This window comes from Mesoplodon densirostris, chromosome 15 (genome assembly GCF_025265405.1).
Source record: "Mesoplodon densirostris isolate mMesDen1 chromosome 15, mMesDen1 primary haplotype, whole genome shotgun sequence".
NCBI lineage: Eukaryota > Metazoa > Chordata > Mammalia > Artiodactyla > Ziphiidae > Mesoplodon > Mesoplodon densirostris.
In genome coordinates this window covers 6,670,676-6,692,677 of record NC_082675.1, presented here as the reverse complement: position 1 = coordinate 6,692,677, position 22,002 = coordinate 6,670,676, and the positions used below count along the sequence as shown (strand labels likewise).

General features: G+C 53.5%; 1 protein-coding gene across 3 annotated transcripts; it reads left to right on the top strand.

Moving 5' to 3' along the window:
* The first annotated feature begins 1,653 nt into the window (after positions 1-1,653).
* On the top strand, positions 1,654-19,497 carry KMT5A (lysine methyltransferase 5A). 3 transcript variants are annotated; one of them, XM_060118798.1, is made up of 8 exons: positions 1,654-1,725; positions 6,765-6,886; positions 7,994-8,150; positions 11,462-11,681; positions 12,071-12,158; positions 15,029-15,088; positions 16,717-16,907; positions 17,638-19,497. In XM_060118798.1, exons 1-8 carry the CDS (start codon positions 1,716-1,718, stop codon positions 17,846-17,848), a joined length of 1,059 nt encoding a protein of 352 aa, XP_059974781.1. In that variant the 5' UTR covers positions 1,654-1,715; the 3' UTR covers positions 17,849-19,497. The 3 variants fall into 3 exon arrangements, with proteins under 3 accessions (XP_059974781.1, XP_059974780.1, XP_059974783.1); XM_060118800.1 differs by lacking the exon at positions 1,654-1,725 and adding an exon at positions 6,473-6,496; XM_060118797.1 differs by lacking the exons at positions 1,654-1,725; positions 6,765-6,886 and adding an exon at positions 6,415-6,496.
* The last annotated feature ends 2,505 nt before the right edge of the window (positions 19,498-22,002 follow it).

Here is a 22,002-nt window from a genome sequence, read left to right as displayed (position 1 = left end):
CAAGGGCCTATGTGATCGCTGCCTACCTTCCCAGCCTGATCCCCTCCATTCTCAGCATACACTCAGTTCCGATCACATTGGGTTTCTTTTTCTTTCCCCAGACAACCAAGCTTATTCCCACTTCTGGGGCATTTGCGCTCACTATTCCCTCTACCTACAAGTACCTTCTCCCTTGGGGACTCACTTATTTAGGGTATAACCTAAAGCCACCAACTCAAAGAGGATTTCTCTGACTTCACCAATCCATAGAAGCAATGATCTCCCCACTCACACTCTGTAAAATTCCCTGTTTTCATTTTACCCATAACATTAATCACTATTTAATATTTAAAAAGTGATTTTTTGTTTGTTTCTGTCCTGAAAAATGTAGGGATCTGTGTTATTCGCCACTGTATCCTTGGGGAACCAGACAGTGTCAGGTATACAGCTCAATAAATGTTGAATTAATGCATTTTAGAGAAAGTAAAAACCTCTCTGTATTTATGGAAGCTGGAAGGAAACTTGGAGATCACAGCTGACTCCATCATTTGACATCTGGGTAAACCAAGGGACAGAGAGCTGAAACAATATACCAAAGGGCACACAGTGAGTGAGAAAAGTGTTGCTTCCTACTTTTCCCGGTGCTTTCACATATATCACCTTATTTTGCTCTCCTACTTTCCTGGTGCAATGGTAGGGTACTTGGGCAATGGTGGATATTCCAAAATCTTCTTGGGGACCAAAGAGAGAGAATGGATGAGTGACCTCTCCTCATATGTCCAGGAGGGGTCACCAGGGAAGAGCTGTAACTGGGCACCTTACCTGTGTTCAAAGCAAAGAATACCCAGGACACCTGTGTTTCTCTGGGGCCTTATGACCGAGCTCCCCTGGGTGGAGAAAGTACCCGGTTGTTTCCGTGGGGTTGAGGTAGCCCTCTAGTGGACTAACAGTCAAAAGACTGATCCAGGACCTGCAATTAAATTGCTGGGTAACACTGGGCAGCAAGTTAGTTACCTGTTCCTGCTGGTCCTCTCTTTCCCCATCTGTGAAACGGTTGGGGTATGTTGGGCTAGGATCGCTGTGGCTCAGCGAGGCTGACTCAGTTGGTTAAGAACTGTGCCCGCGGGTTTTGAATACTGTAAGAGTGGACTCGATAAACCTTTCAATTTAGGAATGAATGTATTAAACTGCTGGAAAGGTCAAGGTGGTGCAGATGTTAAACAGCTGGGACCTAAGCTTCCCAGGTCATAAGGGGAGATCGAGGGGTCAAAGGTCGGGTTCCGGTCAAACGCCCGAAAAACCGGAAGTCCCGAATGGGTCTAATCCGAGGCCGGGCCTCCAGCCGCGTGACTAAATCTCCCTGGGGCGGAGCTGCAGCACCGGGAGAGGGCGGAGTTTGGGGCCTCCCAATGGCAGCGCGGATGTCCTTAAAGCGCAGCCAATCAACGTGGGAACACGGTAAAATTTAAACCCCCTCCCACGTCCTCCGCTGGGACCTGTCCTGAAAGCGTTTGTATGAAGTGCGGCCGCTTGCCCCGCCCCCGCCGGGGAGGAGGGGAGAAGGGCGGGCTTTCCCTCTCGAGTTCGCCTATCACGGCGGGCAGCCTGGGGAAAGGCGGGCGGCGGCGCCAATCAGGGCAGCGCCGGGGGCCGGCGGAGCAGTTGGCCACAGTTGTTGTAACTTTTTTCGAAAGCTGCGTTTCCCGGGAGATCCTAGGTGGTGACAGAGCGCGGCCATGGCTAGAGGTATTGGCCCGGGTGGCCAGCGCCGGGGCAGCTGGGATAGGGGGTCGCGCTGGAGGCGGGACCGAGGTGGCGGGAGCTGCGGCAGGGAGGTGTTCTCCCGCCGGCTGCTCGCGCGGAGCGCGGGGACAAGCGGGGGTGCGGGGGGGAGGGGCTGCGGAACCTTCCCCACCTGGTCCCCACCCTCGCTTCCGAAGCCCCCAGAAACCCCTCCCACTCCCGTGCTTCGGTTTCCCCTCTTTAAAGTGGGGGCACCTGGTGGCCTGCCTCTCCCGACGCAATGGGGCCATATGTCAAAGCTGTTTGGAAACTAAAGCGCAGGGCACCTCCAGGGAATGGTTGTCATTGATACAAATGGGGGGAGGGCGAGGCTTCGCTTGCTTAAGGGCTCTCTCTTGTTAGGAAAGGAGGTGACCCCGAGGCGAGGGCGCAGATCGGTAACCTACATGGTGGGGAGCGCGTCGGAGTGGACCCCGCGGCAGGCGCCTTCCTTTCCCTCCCCACTCCCTGAGTCAGCTCTGCGCCGCCGGGGCGGGGACGGGCCCCGCTGGCCCACTTTGGGGTGAAACAGGTCCCCTGGCACCTCCCGGGGTGGCCCTTCGCGCCGCAGCTGATCAGTACCCCTGCCCACGGGAGATGGCTTGGGTGGGTTTGTGCAGCCGCGAGGGAGGCGATGTCCCTGCCTGAAGTTCTTCGCAGTTAGTTTGCTGTCAGGACAGTAAGACCCACGTTATGCGGCAAAGTGATCAACAACCTCTGGTCATTTCCAGCCGCTGTGTCTCCTTCATGCAAAAACTTGAGCGTGATGGTTCACTTGAATTATTATTTAAAAGAAATAAGTTGAGGTTTTACATTTTTCTCAAAATTCTCAGGGTATTACATATTAGTAGGAATTTGCGTTAATGCAGTATGCTCACTGCGGCGATCATAATGAAAAAAATAAGGATTCATTCAGCACATATTTATTGGGCTTCTTTGTTTTCAGCCCCTGCACCCAGGTGCATCATTTATTCTCCCAGCATCCCTTTACGGTCTTTTGGGACAAGATTTACCTAGATTATGATTAAGAAATGAGGCATAGTGAACTTCATGTTAAAGAGCTTCATAACCCAGTCCACACAGAAAAGTAAGATGCCTTAAATATTTTTCTTCAGAAAAGGGTTAAGCATCTAAAAGTATAGTTAATAATATCTGACTAATTTATCTGACATATCTTAATAAAGCTATGCTTCCCTGATTCATTTTTCCCGTCACAGCAAAATCATTTAAACTACCTGTTTTAACAGTAGTGCATTAAAAAAAAATAGCTTGCTTTAATTAATCTGTGGGGGGAAACAAAGTGAACCACTTTGCCATTGAAATACTTAAATACTTAATATGGGCAAGTAATAATTACCATTGAGGGCCAGGTGCTTTATGTCAGTTAATCTTTACAAACCGTTACTTCCATTTTTCAGAGGTGGAAGCTGAAGTCCAAAGTCACTGTCCAGACTCTGGCCATTCTGTGTCTTTGTTTGTTCCACTCTACCTCCCTTATTTAGCCAAAGTGAAGATGAGTGTTCCCAGCTTCTACCATAACAGGTTACAAATCACCTTTGTAATGTACTGGTTAGTGATTCTCAGTGACTCACATGACCACCCCCCCCCAATGAAGGGTCAGTCTTTTTCTTCTAGAAAAGAGGTCTTTGTTCCTAACTTGTAGTTTACTTTGAGAGCCCTGCGGAGTCACATGAACAAAATGTTCAGATACCGGGTAACTCCTCTCTGGTTTTGAAGTTTTACAATCGTGTAAATATTTACAGCCTCAAGGATATTACTTTGGGCAGGATCCGTCCATCTACTTTTCCCCATTTCTACTGCCATTGTCAGATGGCCTCATACTTGGTCTCCCTCTTCCCACTGTGACCATCTCCAATTTATCGTGCCTCAGCAGCTAGAGTGATCCCCAAGAACACAGATATTTATCATGTGACTCTCACCACTCCTTCCACCCCTAACCTCCCCTTTTGTTCTTAGGATCAAATCTACAGTCCTCACCCTGGCCTGTAAGGGGCCTACCCACCCCTCTGGCCTCAATGTGCTCCATCTCTGTCTGTGTTCATTGTTGCGTCTTTAGCACAGGGCCTGGAACACAGTAGGTAGTCAATAAATGCTTGTTGAATGAATGAATTGGTATTTTAGTGTCTGAGTTTGAGGAAAGCAATATACATTTTTTTATGCTGAAGTATCCTCATATCCATCAGTATCTCAGTCATGTGACCCTTATTTATTTTCCCCAAGCCTCGATTTCTACATCTGTGAAATAGAATAGTACCTTCCCATAAATGGTTGGGAAGGTTAAATTAAATAATGCATTACTGTACGGCCTGACACAGTAAACATTCAGTAAGTGCAAGCTATTAGTATCATTGCTGTTGGATTCTATTTCTATGAGACCCTGGGCAACATTAAGAGTTTTTATTTCTGTGACTGGGTATATGTATTTGTTATGCACATATGAACACCTCATGTACAGACAAAACAAGTGTTTTGAAACTTTACGGAAGGATTTGAACTAAATTTTCTAGCTATTAGAGCTGCAGAGTTGAGAGAAATGGGTGCTAGACTTGTATTTTAATGTATCCCCTGCATTTTGTGGGCTATGATGGAGAAAGCTATAGCCCTGAGTATGTGTGTGAAGTGGGGGCGAGGGAGTTAAAATAGTATGAGAAATGGACAAGCTGATCTGAGCAGCTGCTTCCTGCCTCCAGACCATGATTCCCATGACAGTTTGGCAACAAACTACAAACCTTCTCTGGCCTGCAGAGGTAACAGACACTGTTTCAGATGGCTCAACCTGGGTGTCAGAGTGTCACTTTAGAATCCTAACTCTGCATAGTCTCTTGGGTATTCAAGTGGGCAGACTACCCTACCCCACTGGAGTCAGTGGTTGGATGGGTATGGCAGGGGTTCCCCAGCCCTGCTGTGAAGGATTCTAAAGCACGAGCTGATTTGGGAGGTGTTGTCCTGAGCACTGTCTTGGCGTTTAATCCACTGTCTTATCCCTTCTAAGGGGAGGCAGCTACTTAAAGTGACAGCCATTAGTTTATCTGTGGATGTCAAAGGTGCCCTGGGTACGTTATGGAATTCATAGTTCTTAGTTTTGTTTTGTTTTTTTTTTCTGCGGTACGCAGGCCTCTCACTGCTGTGGCCGCTCCCGTTGCGGAGCACAGGCTCCGGACGCGCAGGCTCAGCGGCCATGGCTCACGGGCCCAGCCGCTCCGCGGCATGTGGGATCTTCCCGGACCGCGGCACGAACCCGTGTCCCCTGCATCGGCAGGCGGACTCTCAACCACTGCGCTACCAGGAAAGCCCCATAGTTCTTAGTTTTTATCCAGGAGGATGCTGAGGCCTAGTCTGGGGAAGGGACTTGGCTATGGTCACAAAGCACCTCTGGGGCAGATGCAGGGAGGGATACCCAATCTTTGCCTCCCAGGCCATAACCCAAGGCTAGATGCCCCAAGGTGTCTTGTTTGCATTATGACTCTGCACAAATACAGGGACTCTTATGGCCATGGGCCTTCAAACCCTAATGGCTACAGCACAGTGGTTCAGGGCAGTAAGGTATACTGGAACCCCTGCCTCCCAGGACATTTCCTCGTGGACAGGAGACTTGGGTGACTTGCTAAACCCTCTGCAACACCATTTGCTCCTCCATGTTTATTTTCTCACCTGTAACCTGGAAGTTAGTGGCCGGGAGTGTAGGCTCTGGTCTGTTGGCCTGGTAATCTATTTCTAGTTCTGAGAACTTGGCCAAGCTCCCCACTTCTCCGAGGTTGTTTTCCATGTCTGTGGAAGAGAAAATAATGGTGTCTACCTTCAAAGGGCTGTTGTGAGGTCTGAATGGCATAAGGTATGCAAGAGAAGCACCCAGCAAACATACCGTTATAATTCCTGGCTCTATTTCCCCAGGGTCCGGACCGGTCAGGTGCAGACCGCCTGGGTTTGACACCTGACCTGATCGCTTTCTAGTTCTGTGGCTTTGGACAAGCCTCTGCACCTCCTTGGAAGCTCAGTTTCCTCCTCATAAACGGGTTAGCCACAGGACCTGGCCCCCAGGGGCTTGCCGGGAAGGTTAAATACCCAGGAAAACACTCCGTGAGCACAGGCTCGGGCACACAGGAGGGATCTCGCCTGTCGCGTTCACCGCTGCTGACTGCGCCGGGCACGGACGGGTCTCCCGAAATAGTCATTGACCAGCGAGAGTAGGAGCCGGGCCGGCCGAGAGCCCGGGCTGTCATTATCATGTTTCCCACCCCTTCCTCCCCGAGTGGCTGAGGACGCGCGAGAGGGGGCGCGCCCGAGTCGGGATTCCTCGCGGCCGCGGGGCCCGCCCTCCTTCGTTCCCTCCCCTTCTCCCTCCCTCGCTCCGGAGGAGCCTCGCAGCGCCGCCCCTGCCAGCCCCTCCCCGGCCGGGAGCGGACGGTGGGTGGCGGCAGCGGCGAGCGGGCGGGCCGTGGAGGACGCGCCGCCAGCGCCTCCCTCCCTGCGTCCTCGGTCCCGGGCCGGCCGGGGCTGCCGCGGCGCGCGGGTGCCGGGCTCTGCCTCGCAGACCATGGGGGAAGGGGGCGCCGTGGGGCGCCGCCGGCCCTTCCCCGGGGCGCCGCGGCGGCGCTGGTGGCGGCGGCAGCAGCAGCAGCAGCGGCAGCGGCAGCGCTGGTGGCCGGGCCGCGGCGGCGGCGGCGGCGAGGGCGAGGGCGCGGGGCGCGCCGCCATGGGCCTGGCCGGGCTGCAGGTGGGTGTGTCGGGCCCGGCCGCGCGGGGGGCGGGCGGCGCGCGGGGCCCGGCCGGGCCGGGCGGCGGGAGGGCGACTCGGGCCCCGGCCCGGCCCCGCCGGCCGGCCCCGGCCTCCCGGCGGCGCGGGCGGCCCACCGCCGCCGGGCCCTCGGAACATGGCTGCGGCGGGAGGCGCCGCCGCGGCGCCCGGCCCGGGCGGCCCCGCTCCCCGCCCCGCCGCGCCCTGAGCGCCCCCTCCCCCGCTTCCCCCGGGTCCCCCTCTCCAGGCAGGAAGATGTCCAAGCCCCGCGCGGTGGAGGCGGCGGCGGCGGCGGCGGCGGTGGCAGCGACGGCCCCGGGCCCGGAGATGGTGGAGCGGAGGGGCCCGGGGAGGCCCCGCACCAACGGGGTAAGCAGGCACCCTCCCCGCACTCGCTCGGCGCGCCCCGAGGGGCCGTGCGGCAGGGCGCCCCTGCCAACCCCGCTTCGAGAGCACGTGGGCGCCCCCGCGGCCCTGGGGCGGGGGTGCGGGCGGGGCGCCCGGCCGGGCAGCTTCCTTTTCTGCTGCCTGCCTGGGAGTGGCGTCCACACCCGATCCGCCATGACCCTGGCAGTGTTTGACCTCGGAAAAGTTTGTGCCTTTATGGCATTTCCATGCCCCGAGACCCAGCCACCCCGGTGGTGGCCGCCTTCCCAGAGTGTGCGGGGCCTGCCCGGGGCCCTCGGGGAGGTCACGGGGTCTCGCTGACTTGGTGTCGAATGGCTCACCAGGCAGAAAGGCTCAGCAGGGTTTCTGGGAAGGCCCTCCTCCCGTCTCTGCTTACTCAGAGGAGAGGCCGCACACCCAGAGACACCAGCAGTGACCTGGCCGCCCCACCGGCCTGCCCACCGCAGTCGAGTAACCGCCCTAAATGCGCCCGCTCTAGGCGTTTCTTCCATTAGCTCTGCACCCCCCAGTTAGCCCGAGAGAACTACCCCAACCGCAGCCCAGTCCCGCAGTCCTTGGAGGCTGCTGGGCTGCATGATTTGAGAGGGGCCAGGCTTGGGCACACAGAAGGCTCAGGCAGTAATGGCAAGTCCTGCCAGCTGACCTCAGGACTGAGAAGTGGTTGATCAGGTTCCCTGAGGCCCGCTTCTGCGCCAGAGTCCCTGCAGCTCCTGCCAGGGCAGTCGGCTCCTGCACTAGGCCAGCCCTTCCAGTCCCGACCTTGTTTACCCTGGTCCTTCTGACCTCCTTGCTACGGGTAGGTTGCCTCCTTCTTATATAGACCTTTGTGGACGGCTGGTTCTGCTGGCCAGATGTCCCCCCTTAGCGAATGGAATTAGAGACGGACTTGGACCTGGGGGATTCTGAACCTTCCACTTCTCTGCTGGGGCTGGCTTCGCCTAGTAGCCCAGTTTTTGAGACATGTTATCTATTTTTTGTCTTTTGTATTCTGATTGCCCCCTTGTCTGTCTAAATCTTGCGGGATCTTCTTCTTCAAGCCTCTTTCAGAATATGCATTTGTCGTTTTAGGAGAATGTATTTACCGGGCAATCAAAGATCTATACCTACATGAGCCCGAACAAATGCTCTGGAATGCGTTCCCCCCTTCAGGAAGAGAACTCAGTTGCACATCACGAAGTCAAATGCCAGGGGAAGCCGTTAGCCGGAATCTACAGGAAACGCGACGGTAAGCCTCTGAAACGGCCCTGTTCTGACCACAGCTGGCGGGCTCGCGTCCTGCACAATAATGTGCTAAATTTTTATCCAGCCTTTTCAAGCCAAAGTTCAAAAGGTTTGAACCATGTTTTGTCTTGCTGCTAGGAAACACAGACAAGGGGGAAAGAGCTGCCTGTTCCAGGGCGTGTGCCCTGTTGGTCTGACAGGTTCTCCCTGCTTTCACAAGAGTTAGCGTGTCCTTCATGCTTGATTATCTTGCCAAGTTGCAAAGATACGGCACCTGGCCTGCTGTTAGAGAGGCTCACAGGTGCTAAAAGTACAGAAATTATGAGTCTAGGTTGTTCGGACCAGGCTCTTGCACTCCCGCTGAGTCGTGTGAACCTAAGGAACTGATTTCCTTCCCTTTTATGAGCTGGCCTTGACCTCAGTTCTAAAGTTTCTTCCTACTCAAGTGTTCAGTGCTAGTCTCTGGAGCATCATACTTTGGAATGAGATATGGGGTTAAAATATTGAGCAAGAAAATTAATGGTTATTGAAAATTCTGTCTGGCCCTGCAAAACATGCTGAGACCTCTTACAAATCTTGCTCTAACCCAAATATTCCCTTTTAAAGCTGAGGGTGGGGCGGGGGCGCCGATGCACGTGAGCTTTCCCCAATTCACCGTGCTCCCTTCTGATTAAACCTTGCCTTAGAGAAACAGAACTCTGGCTCTCAGCAGCTCCGTACAAGGAAGCTTTGTATTCGTTAACAGAAAGTGCCGTAAGGGATGGGGTAGCCCAACCTCTGGGCCAGATCTGAGACCCAGGGGCAGGAGCCAGCCCTCTGCCTGATTCCCCCTGGTACCTAGGGTGATGTTATTTCATATGACTTAGGTTCCAATCGTAGCTCTGCCATTTATGAAAGGAAGGGACGTGGGCAGTTTGCTACTCTTTTCTGAGCCTCCTTTCTCTGTGTACAGTGGGAGAGAGAGGAGTCCTACAGGACCATTCTGCTTTTTTTTTTTTTTTTTTTTTTTTTTTGCGGTACACGGGCCTCTCACTGTTGTGGCCTCTCCCGTTGCGGAGCACAGGCTCCGGACGCGCAGGCTCAGCGGCCACGGCTCACGGGCCCAGCCGCTCCGCGGCATGTGGGATCTTCCTGGACCAGGGCATGAACGCGCGTTCCCTGCATCGGCAAGGCAGACTCCCAACCACTGCGCCACCAGGGAAGCCCTACAGGACCATTCTGAAGACGAGTTAAAGGGCAGGTGCAGGTGGGCTTTGTGAGGGAATTCCCTGGTGGCCCAGGAGTTAGGACTCGGCTCTTTCACTCCCCTGGACCCCGGGTTCAGTCCCCGTTCGGGGGAATTAAGATCTCAAAAGCCATGCAGTGCGGCCAAAAAAAGGAGTGGGGGCCGGCTTTGTGAGTGCTCCATACATCAGCCTGTTCTCCATTGGGCTGCAAGCGTCACGGCCTGCCCCTCCCCGCGATTCAGCGTAGGCAGCGCTCAGGACAGCACTCACCACGCTGGGTCGGGGAAGGGGCTCTTTTGAGATGGCGCTCAGCCAGTCTCACATCCCTTCTGGAACGGGGCAGGATGTAGGTTGTCCTAAATGGGGACACAGGGCACAAGCTAGCTGATTTGACTCGTAGTGTTACTACGTGGCAACAGTCAGAATTGGGGGCTGGAGGAACACTGGAGGAGACCCCAACGTCCAGGTTCTTGTCCATGATCCTAGACCTTTTTCCTGCCTTGATGCAGACTCAACATGTCAGCTGATGTTCACGAGCACCACCCACTTCTAGGGTCACGCCCGACGCCGTACCTCCACCCAGGAGGGCGCACAAGGAGCAAGGATGGTCTGGATGGGTGCTGATGTATTTATTTTTCTCTTTTGTTTATCGAGATACAATTCTGATATCCTGAAGTTCACCGTTTTAAAGGGTACAACTCAGTGGTTTTTAGCATATTCACAGATATGTGCAACTATCACTTCTGTTAAACTCCAGTACATTTTCATCACCCCAGAAAGAAACCCTGTACCTATTCACAGTCACTCCCCATTCCTGCCTTCCCCCAGCCCCAGGCAGCCACTAATCTATTTCCTGTCTCTGGATTTGCCTCTTCCGGACATTTCATATAAATGGAATCATCTAATACGCGGCCTTTTGTGTCTGGCCTCTTTTACTTGTTATAATGTTTTCAGGGTTCATCCGTGTTGTAGCCTGTGTCAGTGCTTCGTTCCTTTCTGTGGCTGAATAATATTCCATCCTGCGGATGTACCACATTTTATTTACCCATTCATCAGTTGATGGACGTTCAGGTTGTTTCCATTTTTTGGCTATTATTAATAAGCTGCTGCAGACGTCCATATACAGGTTTTTGTGCAGACATCTGCTTTTAATTCTCTTGATAGATTCCTAGAACTAGAATTGCTGGGTCATATGGCAGCTCTATGTTTAACATTTTGGAGAACTGCCAAATGCTTTTCCAAAGTGACTGCACCATCTTACATTCCCACCAGCAATGTATTATTTAATTATCTGTTAAGAGTAAAATCTTTGTTGAAAAAAAATAGTCCCAACACTGGTGCTCCACAACTATTTTTAGTAACAAGTCATTGGCGACGTCCCTCACAACACACTGACTGGTGTCGCAGCACCGAGCTGGGAACCACTGTGAACACTGGGCTTCGACCCTGTTAGAACAGGGAATTTAAAAAAAAAAAAAAGAAAACGAGTCTGACATGAGTCACGCCAGGCAGCTAGCTCTTGGGGAAGAGGTCTTTGCTGGGGAGAGGTTCTGCTTTATTGCCTTACTCCTGTCCACCAACACTGGCCCACCCTTTAGGAATTTAGCTTTTTTCCCTGGGGTCTGCAGCCCATTTCCTGAAAAGCCATTGGTCGAGCCCTCACGCCAGTGTTGCCGGCCGTGGTGCTTCTGCTTCAAGGGCTCTTTCCCTCAAGATGCAGAAGGCCCGATGTGTTGATTAATTAGATGAGAGGGATCCACTCACAATGCATATGTGGACTCATCGTGGTGTAACACTTCAAATATCTTATAATTGTATTTATCAGTTATACCTCACAAAGCTAGAAAAAGAAAAAAAAGATGCAGAAGACCAAAAGCTGCACCCAGTGTCTGGGTCAAAAAGGAAAGCCGGATGCTTTGCCCAAGATACTGGTTAGTGGACACCAGGCTTAACAGCCCAAGGGCACGGCTGCCCACCACGCCCCACCCCTCTCTTCTCTCCAAGCCTGTCTTAGCATGTGGCTGAAGGCTGGAAAGTGGGAGCCGGTGGGTCCAGAGTCAGCCTGTCTCTCCCCACCCTCTGCCCACAGAGAAAAGAAACTCTGGGAATGCAATACGAAGCTCCATGAAGGCCGAGGAACAGAAAATCAAAGACGCCAGGAGAGGCCCCCTGGCCCCTTTTCCAAACCAAAAATCTGAAGCAACAGAACCTCCCAAAACCCCGACCTCGTCTTGTGATTCTCCTAATGCAGCTGCCGCCAAGCAAGCCCTGAAAAAGCCCGTCAGGGCCAAACAGGCTCCCAGGAAAAAGTAAGTGCCCCCTGGAGGCCACCCCTAACCCAGGGCAGCCTGCCCGGTGCCAGCCGGGGTGAGGCCGCCCACCCTCTCAGCCCCTTGAGCCGTCAAGACTCAGATTCCTGAGTTGCCACCGGGGACACCACTGTTTGTCAGCATCTTGGTCTGTCACGGGTCCAGAGCTCAGGGGCCCGCTCCCCACCAAGGGTAGGCAGCCTGTCTTTGATACTCTCTCTGAGGCCCCCGTGGGCAGGTGAGCCTGAGTGACCCTGGGCCACAGTGGACAGAGGTGTTGAAGTGACATAGTCTCCAAGGAGCCTGCTGCTCAGGGGTTGTGTGCCTCCTGGACGTGAGTATGGTCTCGGTGCTAATACTTGTTTTGTCTTCTTCCTTTCTCACCCCAGAGCTCAAGGAAAAACGCAGCAGAATCGTAAACTCACAGATTTCTACCCTGTTCGAAGGAGCTCCAGGAAGAGCAAAGCTGAGCTGCAGGTAGAGTCACGTGGTTTTGATTCCAGCTCTCGGAAGGGGCAGGGCATCCCAGTGGGCGGTGCTTGCCGTGCACAGCCTGAGCTCGCTTTGTATCATCTTGGGACAAGTCTCTTGGCCTCCATGGCCTCGATATTCTCCTTGGTCTAGTGGGGGTCGTCATAACGCTCTGGGTCACCGTGAAGCTTAGTTACGATGCCTCTGTGAAGGAGCCTTGTCACCTGTAGCATGTGGCCTGGAAAGTCAGGACTTACCGCGAAAGTGGCTTTGGCAGGGCCACTGGAGCCTAGGACCATGAAGGCTACATGCTCTTGGGAGGCTTGTTTTTCTGCTGTCCAGAAGTTTCACGTCTCGAGGTGGTGAAGAGCAGTGGCTTGGGAACCACTTCCTGGTTGTATGACGTCGGGCCAGTTACTTAGCCGCTCTGTGCCTCTCTGTCCTGTCTATAAAATGGGATAATAAAGTAGTACCGTGTGCGGTTGTTGGGAGGGCTACGTTCTTAAGTTAACGCACACAGAACACTTAGAACCGTGCCTGGTATGCACTGAGCACCTGTCAACTATTGTCACTGTCGCTTCCCCCGTGTTGCCCCTTCCCGGGGCCCCTCTCTGCTCTTTCCCACCCAGCCACTGTCCCTCGGAACGTGCGAAAACCAGGCGGGAAGGCTGACGGGGCTGTGAGGCCCCCGCCTGCCGTGTTTGCAGAGTGCCGAGCTGTGCACAGTCGATCAATATTTGATGCAGTGAGGTGTGGTTATTGCCTTTCTGTTCGGGAAATCCAGGGTGTGGCCGGGCCCTGCAGCACCCCCGGCTGCTTCTGTCCACCCTCCCAGCCCGGGGGCGGCAGAATAACCTGCAGGCTTGGGAGTAGCGCTCAGGATTGCCCCCCACAAGGGAGGTGGGGGCCCTGGCCTTTCAACCAGCACAGACCCCTTCAGCCTTTTGATGTGAGAGCTGTGGCTGTACAGATGGTGATCTAGCCTCTCTCCGCCCCCCACCTCTGAACTGGCAGGACTTCCTTTAAAAAGGGGGGAGGTCCATCTTTCCCCCTAGAGAGGAGCTTTGGCGTTATTTCCTTAGAAAGGCAGTGTCTTTCAGCCAAGAACAAGCTGTTGCAAGCTGTTTGCCTGCAGCGGGAGGCGGTGTGAGGTCATCGTAGAGACAGTACTGCAGAGGGCGAGGCGCTGCCAGCCCCCAGAACCCGGGACGCCGCCCAGCCCCGCCCAGAGCCGCCGCGCCCACACAGGGAGCCTGGGGCTCCACCAGGCGCCGCTCTGGGCTGTGGGGCGGGGGGGGGGGCAGCTGAGTTGGCCTTTTTAATTAAAAACAACAACAACGGGGGCTCTCTGTCGGGGCAGTGGAGGCTGCAGCGGGGTGCGCCGCAGGTCTGCTGGACCCTGCAGCAGGCGGGCAGCGAGCAGCAGGCGGCACAGTAAAGCTCACGCTGTCCCTGGACGCAGAGCCAGTGGCGAGGGAGAGACACGCTGTGCCCGCCGCCGTTTGTGTTGGCCCTGCCGCACGCGCACTGCGGCCAGGTGGTCGCCGGCCAGGACGGCGAGGCAGCTGTTGGCCGGGCTGCTGGGGCTGCGGCTGCCAGGGCGGCGGCATCTCTTGACCGCAGAGGTGAAGCCCGAGGGCGGGGCAGCTGGGCCTCGTCTCAGGGGTGAGGTCAGGCCTGACCTGCCTGCCTTCCGGGGCCGGCCGAAACCGGGGCCCGGGGCTGGGTGTGGGCAGCGGGGGTGAGACAAAGAGCTCCGCAGACACCTCGCTGTGGCTGGAGACGGAGCAGGCAGGTCCGGGTTCAGGTCTAGGGTCCAAGGCCAGGGCCAGAGGGTGGAGACTGGGCCTTGGGGAGATGCCCTGAATCCCTCCTTGCTTCTCTGGGGGGGCCCCTTCTCTGGTTGGCCTGACTGTGGATGGGGTGACGGCCAGCACTGGGGCAGGGACTGCAGTGCTGACGGTGCTCTGGCTGTCAGCCGCCGCCCAGCCCAGCCCAGCCCAGCGCCGGGCCTGATGTGCAGGGCAGCCTGCTGACTCCGGCTGGGAACGTCTCGAGTCCGTCCCTCCTTCCCGTTCGCCGCCTTCACCGTCGTTCACACCTTGCTCCCTTCCCGCCTGCTCAGGCCCTGGGTCCCCCGTGGGCTGCTGCCAGAATCCTCTTTAGGACGCTCAGAGCCGGTTGCTCACATGCCCCAAACCCCCGAGCCTCCAGAGTGAAACTCAGGGCCGTGCATTCAGGGCCTCTCCATGGCCCCAGCTCTCCTCAGCTTGTCTCCTCTGCCTTGTTCTGTCACGGCAGGAAAGTCCCCCGTCGCCTATCCCAGTTCTCCCACGACTACTCCCATTTATCTCTGCACACTTGTAACTGATGCATCATTTAACAAGGTAGCTGTGTGTGTGCACGTGGGGTGGCGGGGGGCCGTTGTTGCTTTGAGGGCTCACTGTGTGCCAGGCACTGTTCGAGGCCAGAAGAGTCCGCAGTGAACAGGCGGTGGGCACACGCACCCCGTCTGAAGGGCGCAGCCTCTGAACAGCCCTGGCTGGTGTCGTATGAAGTCAGAGTCCTGATTTTTAGATGTCAGCAGTTTCGATGTTGTTTAAAAGTCTGCGTGGGCCAAACAGAGCATAGCCACAAGCCTGATTCTGCCCTTGGGGCCACCACTGTCCCCCTCTTGGCCTCTTTAAACCCCAGATGGCGAATGGTCCGCCTCCGATGGGCAGTGAGGAAAGGATGGGGGCTTGGGGGCCTGGGCATCCCTTGGGACCGATGCCCTGGAGGCCAACTGCAAGTGACCTGCGGGCGGCCGGGGCTCCTGGCATGGCCTCGGAGAGAATGCTGATGCACGTCTCATTTTTCCTTTCCTCCCCACCCAGTCTGAAGAAAGGAAAAGAATAGACGAATTGATTGAAAGTGGGAAAGAAGAAGGAATGAAGGTAAGGGGCCGCAGGGCCCGCTGCGTGGAGGTTACGGCTGTGAAGTCGCACCTTCCCTGGCGCAGAGGCTCACGTAGGAGCTGCGCTGCTTTAACCCCCTGATGGTCACTGTGACCAGGCGGGCCGTTACAGGTTGTCAAGGGACCAGATGCTAAAAGTATCGTTAAAGGGAATGCCTCATGAAGGAAACATGAGATGTTACCCTGAGGAAACTTTTTTAAAGTTACAATGAAATAACATGCAACATTAAATTTACCATTGTAACCATTTTCAAGTGTACAGTGAAGTACATCCTACAGTCACAGTTGTGCGATCATCACCTCTGTCTAGTTCCAGATCTCTTTCATCTTCCCAAACGGAAACCCCGTACCCATCTGCACTCGCGTTCCCTGCCCTCAGCCCCTGACAGCTGCCCGTCTGCTTGCTGTCTCTATGGGTTTGCCTATTCTGCACGCTTCATACAAATGGAATCATAGAATGTGTAGCCTGTTTTAACTGGCTTCTTTGATTTAGCATGATGCTTAGGGAAACTTTTAAAAGGACAAACTGATCAAATTTTTCTAGACTGTTCTCCTGGGAAATGGCAATGCCCAGGAGATTTGCTTTTCTCTTGGTATATTTCAGACACCCTGGGTGGATGAGAGGGGAGCAAGTCTCCATAGTGGTGGCCAGATGGCCCTGGACTAAGACCCAGGGATTGGAAAGCTTCAGTTTCCACCCACCATGGAGGGGGATCTGATTTTTTTTTTTTTTTTTTTTTTTTTTGGCCCACACCGCACGGCTTGCGGGATCTTAGTTCCCTGACCAGGGATCGAACCTGTGCCCCCTGCATTGGAAGCTCGGAGTCCTAATCACTGGACCGCCAGGGAATTCCCTGGGGCAGGGGCCCCCAACCCCTGGGCTGCATGACCAATACCGGTCCCCGGCCTGTTAGAAGCCGGGCCGCACAGCAGGAGGTGAGCAGCGGTCGGGCGAGCGAAGCCGCATCCCCGCCCCCCATCGCTCGCATCACCTCCTGAACATCCCCACCCCCGTCCATGGAAAAATTCTCTTCCGGGAAACTGGTCCCCGGTGCCAAAAAGGATGGGGACCGCTGCCCTAGGGGGATCTGAATTTAAGTCTGGACCCCTCAAGCAATCACCCTGCATCTCCATTTAAAATGGAGTGAGGAGAAACCCAGGAGGGTTAATTATGGGATAAAGGAGAGACTCAGAACACGGGGTCCTACTACTCCCCCGAAGAGGCCAGGACGTGGACTTGAGTCTGTGCTACACGGCTTCCTAGCTTTGTGGCCGTGGACACGACGCTGCCTCTCTAACCCCGTTTTCTCACCTGCAAAATGGGGCAGCACCCACCTAGCAGACCTCTCAGGATCTGGCGTAACAAGGCTCTGCACATGGGCACAAGGGAACTCTTTGGGGTGATGGATTGTGGTGATAGTTGCACAACTGTATATGTTGACTAATACCCATCAAACTGTACATGTGAAATGAGTGAATGTTATGGCCTGCCGTAGTAAAGCTGTTCAAAGAACGCGGTGCAAGCCTCCCGGCCCCTGGAAGCCGGCCCTGCACGGTGGCGTTTGTTGCTGTTATGAACCAACCCTCCCTCTTGGCACCACCCAACAGATTGACCTCATTGACGGCAAAGGCAGGGGCGTGATCGCCACCAAGCAGTTCTCCCGGGGCGAGTTTGTGGTGGAATACCACGGGGACCTCATCGAGATCACCGACGCCAAGAAGCGGGAGGCTCTGTACGCGCAAGACCCCTCCACGGGCTGCTACATGTACTATTTTCAGTATCTGAGCAAAACCTACTGGTAAGTCCCCCAGCGCTTCGAGTGGCTCTTCCCCGCCCCGGCAGAGGTCCAGCCAGAGGGCCACCGAGGGCATCCTGACTCTCCTGCTCCAGCTTCTTGTTTAGTTCTTGCTACCTTTTTTCAAAGCTGTGATGCAGCTCCCCCACTCCCCCACTTCCCATGTTTAATGTTGGGGATCGGAGCGGTTCTGGATGCCGTCTCGTGGGACAAGACGTAGACCAGTCTCATGAAAGCCTGCGTAGGGGCTCACCTGGCCTCTCCTCTGGGACCCGTGGCCAGAACAGCTCTGGGAATTGCTGACTTCTCTGTCCCCAGTGTGGCAGTGTCACTGATTGCTTTTTCTTTAATAGACTGTACTTTGTAGAGCAGCTTTAGGTTCCCAGCAAAACAGAGTAGAAAGTACAGAGCGTTCCCATGTGCTGGCCGCCTCCACACCCGCCGGCCTCCCCCCACCGTCAACAGAGTGGATTTTTATTCACTTATTTATTATGCAGAACTTCCACAAAGAGCCTTTTGCATTCCTGCCTAGGCCTGCCCCCTGCCTCGGATACCCCACACTGGGCACCTCTCTGGGCTCTTAAAGATTTTTTTTTTTTTTGAGTTACTTCGCTTTCCCAAAAAACGTGCCCCTAAATAACCGTCCCACCAGAGCTGAGAGCAAGCGTGACTCTGACTGGGTTCAAAACCCTCTTTATCAGTGTAATCCTCTGTCGCCCTCCCTCCCCACCAGCGTGGATGCAACCAGAGAGACAAATCGCCTGGGAAGACTGATCAATCACAGTAAATGTGGGAACTGCCAAACCAAACTGCACGACATTGACGGCGTGCCTCACCTCATCCTCATTGCGTCTCGCGACATCGAGGCTGGGGAGGAGCTCCTGTATGACTATGGGGACCGCAGCCGGGCTTCCATCGAAGCCCACCCCTGGCTGAAGCATTAACCCCACGGCCCCTCCCCTCCCGCCTCCCTTCCTCAATGGACAAAGTGCCCTCAAAGGGAATTGACTTTTTTTTTTTTTTTTACACATTTAATCTTAGCAGATTACTTCAGATGTTTTTAAAAAAGTATATTAAGATGCCTTTTCACTGTAGTATTTAAATATCTGTTACAGGTTTCCAAGGTGGACTTGAACAGATGGCCTTATATTACCAAAACTTTTATATTCTGGTTGTTTTTGTACCTTTTTTGCATACAAGTCGAACGTTTGTGCTTCCCGTGCATGCAGTCAAAGACTCAGCACAGGTTTTAGAGGAAAGAGTCGAACATGAACTAGGAAGCTGGGCGATGCGCCTGCGTCCACCCGAGGAGCCGGGACTCCCTCCCCTCCTCAGCCCCGACGTCCCAGTGCCAGGCGGGCGCGAGGAAGAGCTGCCCCCCCACGGCCTGGACGGGATGTTCCCAAGCTCTTGTTTTCCTGACATCTCGACAGGCGCACATGGAAGTGTATGAATATTTTTTAAAAAGGTTTCACAGTAAGATAGTCTTCCCCTCTGCTTTCTCGAAAGCTTACTGACCCGGTGGCTCATGGGCCGGGCCTAGATTTACTCTTCCACGGGCTGCCGCTTTTCTGGGCACCTCGAAGCATCAGGGCGGGGAATCAAAGCAGATGTGGGCAGGGACAAGCACTGCTTACCTAGCCCTGCCGGGCAGGGGTTCCCGAAACTGGGTTAATTTCTTTATAGAAATGTGAACACTGAGCTTATTTTAAAAAAAATAATAAAAATCAAAAAACAAGAAAAAAAAGTAACCACAGAAGACAACTTACATGTATATAGGTCTTGAAGTGAGTGACGTGGCTGCGTTTTTGTTTGGGGTTTTTTTTTAGTTTGGCTTTTTTTCTCCCTCTTGGTTTTGTTTCTGTAGAAGAGATTTGAGATGGTACACTATTCTAATCAAAAATAAAGTTTTGTAGTGTGACCAGAAATGACTTACCCAATTCCCCACCTCCCCACCCCCGCCCCAACCTGATTCTGCTGGGTGGAAAGTTCCAGACCTGCTGTCAAGGCTTTTTTTTGTCAGGCCCCCTGGTGTCCTTCCTGTGAAGATGCAGCCATGAACCAAAGGGTGAGCCTACAAGCCCCGAAATGCAGGGTCCCCACCCCAGCTGCTGGCGTGCAGGGGAGCAGGCAGGCCCAGCGGCCCAGGGACCACGGCTAAGGGTACAGTTTTCACCTCGAATTGTGACAGCAGGGAGAGCAGGTAGCTTCCTCCCAAAGGGGAGCTGATGCCCACTTCCTGTTAACCTGTAGTTCAGGGGCCTGGGGCTCTGGAGCCGTGACGTGGGGTCTCCTGGCCCCCTGCTCCCAGGTAAATGTGAATGGAGACAGGTATGAGAGCCTGTCCTCAACTTCAGTGCCCCCTGCCCCAGTCTCACGACGGTGCTACCTAAGAAAGTCTTCCCCCCACCCCACACTTGCCTGGTCAGTGGTCAGTGAATTGGAGGAGGATCCGATGGGAGTGTGTCAATGTGAGATAAAATGTCTTGGTTGTACCTGTTTGTGGTTTAGCTTTGTATTTAAAAAAAAAAAAACTTGAAAATTATGTCATCATAAAAATGAAATGAAAATTAAAATATTTATTGCCAGGCAAGGCTACACGTGTCATTCTGGTTTTTTTGTGGGGTTTTTTTGTTTGTTTGCTTTTTACAAGGCAGAGGCAGAAAAAAGGTTGCATTTTTTTGGTTTTGTTTTTTGTTTCGGCCACACTGCACGGCTTGTGGGATCTTAGTTCCCCAACCAGGGATTGAACCCTGGCCCTCAGCAGTGAGAGCTTGGAGTCCTAACCACTGGACTGCCAGGGAATTCCCATTTTATTTTACAAAGGGCCACACACCAGTGTGAAGCAGTTTTGGTAGGAGGACAGTCTCTTCGTTTTTATCATGGGGGGGGTCAGAGGTTGCTTGTGGAGATTAAAAGTTAAACATGTTGCCCCCTTAGAACAATGCCTGGCAAGTAGCGTACATTTTAGCTGTTGTAACTGTCGTTTCTAACGCGCTAGACTTGATTCTCAGGTAGCCGTGCTGGAAGTCGTCGTGTCCTCCCCGCCCCCCGCCAGCCCAGATCGCCATCCCCACGGCACACACCACCACCCGCCCCTGAGAAGCTTAGTTCCCTCAGCCCCAGGCATTAGAGGCAGGTTGGGACTGTGGGTAGAGTCCTTGGTTTACAGGCAGAAGATACATTCCCAGCGTCTATCAGCTTTAAGCATTTGTCAGCTGTCACCCTGAACAAATCACTTACCTTCTGAAATTTGTCCATCAAGTTCGGAATAGCCTCTGCCCACCTGCCTTGCAGGGGTTTCCACAGGATTCAGTCATCATGTCTACCTCCTCACGTTGGAGGGGAAGTGTGGCCTGGTGGCCAAGTGCTCAGCCCTGGAACAGAACCTCAGGTTCCAGCCACTTAGCAGCTGTGTAACCTTGGGCGGGTTATCTAACCGCCCTGCGTGCCACTTTCCTCCTCAGTGACATGAAGATGATAGTGGTGCTTGTGTCGGGGTGATGGTGAGGATTGGATGAGTTTAAGACATAAAAAGTACTTGCACATAGATGATCCTCAGTAATCAGTGTTAGCTATTATTAGGATGAAAATTTGGGGTGGTTTTCTATCATTCACTGTTTACAAGTGCCCAGGACTGACAGATACTGCCTCTAAGCCTGCTCCTCCTGGGGTTGGGTTTGGAGTTGGAAGCCTGCAGTGTGGGAGCGGCCGTGTCTCTGCTGTCTGTGGTCACACTGGGCCCGGCTCCAAGAACTTAGCTTCTGGCACTCCAACGGCCACACCCCAGCATCTGCGGTTCTGAAGTCAGGATGCTCGGGTTCGTTTCCCAAGTCAGCTCTCACCTCCAAGGTGCAGAAATCCTCCTCCCTCCCTGCTGTTAAGAGGGCAGCAACCAGTCAGGGTTGCAGTGTTACACGGGGTTACAGGAGTCAGGAGCCCCCGATCTAGGATGCTGTTGAGATGGCATTCTGGATCAGACACTTGAACGTTGCCAACTTTTCTTGGGAGGCAGAGTGGTTTTGGCCTTGGCACCTGGGTTCAAGTCCCACTTTTATCACTTTCCAGCTAGGGCCTTAGACAAGCCCCTTAGCCCCACTGTGCTGGCACTTGCTTGGGTGAACCACGGGAATAAATATAACGCCCATCCCATAGGGATAAGGTGAGGCAACATGTATAGGTGTGGGCAAGGCATACAGTAAATTGCACTCATTATTAATATTTGCACTTTTTGGAGAATCCGGGTACATAGAGCGTCACAGATAAGAACCGAGGGCTTAGAATCAGGCCTGCGTGTGCATTCTGGGCAGTAACTTCCCAGCTACATGACCTTGTGTAAAGTACTTTAACCTCTTGGAGCCTTGGTTTGCAAATCTGTAAACTGGACGATTAGTATTAGTCCCCATCTCCTCAGATGTTATAGGAATAAATGAGATAATCCAGGCAGCAGGGAAACACGTTCAGTAAGCCAGTGTTATTCACTAAGAAGTCAGGCTCATAGGTGAGTTCAGCAGGCTCATTAGTTTCTTTGCAAAGTGTAGTCTCCTGCTATCTACAGACTGTATTTCATTGATTCCTAAATGCACTTATTTTTTTCCATATTTTAACGTTGCTGAAATCAGGATGAGCCTTAAAATCAATAGCATCTTAATGTTATAATTTGTAGCATTTTTCCTGTCATAGCAACACATAGCAACATGGTGCCTCACTTAGATTCAATGAGATGTATGTGCACCATATATATATATATGTATGTAGGTATACATACGTTATATATGTATATATACGTGTGTGCGTGTGTGTATTTGGCTCTTGAACAATGCAGGGAGTTATGGACACCCACCCTCTCCACAGTCGAAAACTCCGCATACAGCTTATAGTCAGCCCTCCATATTCGAGTTTCCTCCGTATACGCAGATTCAACCAACTGCAGGTTGTGCAGTACTACAGTATTTACTATTGAAAAAGGATCTGTGTGTGAGTGGACCTTCGCAGTTCAAACTGTGTTATTCAAGGGTCAACTGTACACAGTTCACAGATTGGGAAACCAAGACTCCAAAAAGCTGAAGTAACTTACACAAGGTCACGTAACTCTAAG

Coding starts and splice junctions, on each gene's coding strand:
- KMT5A (XM_060118798.1), top strand. Junction 8,151..11,461: donor AATCTACAGGAAACGCGACG/GTAAGCCTCTGA, acceptor CTCTGCCCACAG/AGAAAAGAAACTCTGGGAAT. Junction 11,682..12,070: donor AAACAGGCTCCCAGGAAAAA/GTAAGTGCCCCC, acceptor TTCTCACCCCAG/AGCTCAAGGAAAAACGCAGC.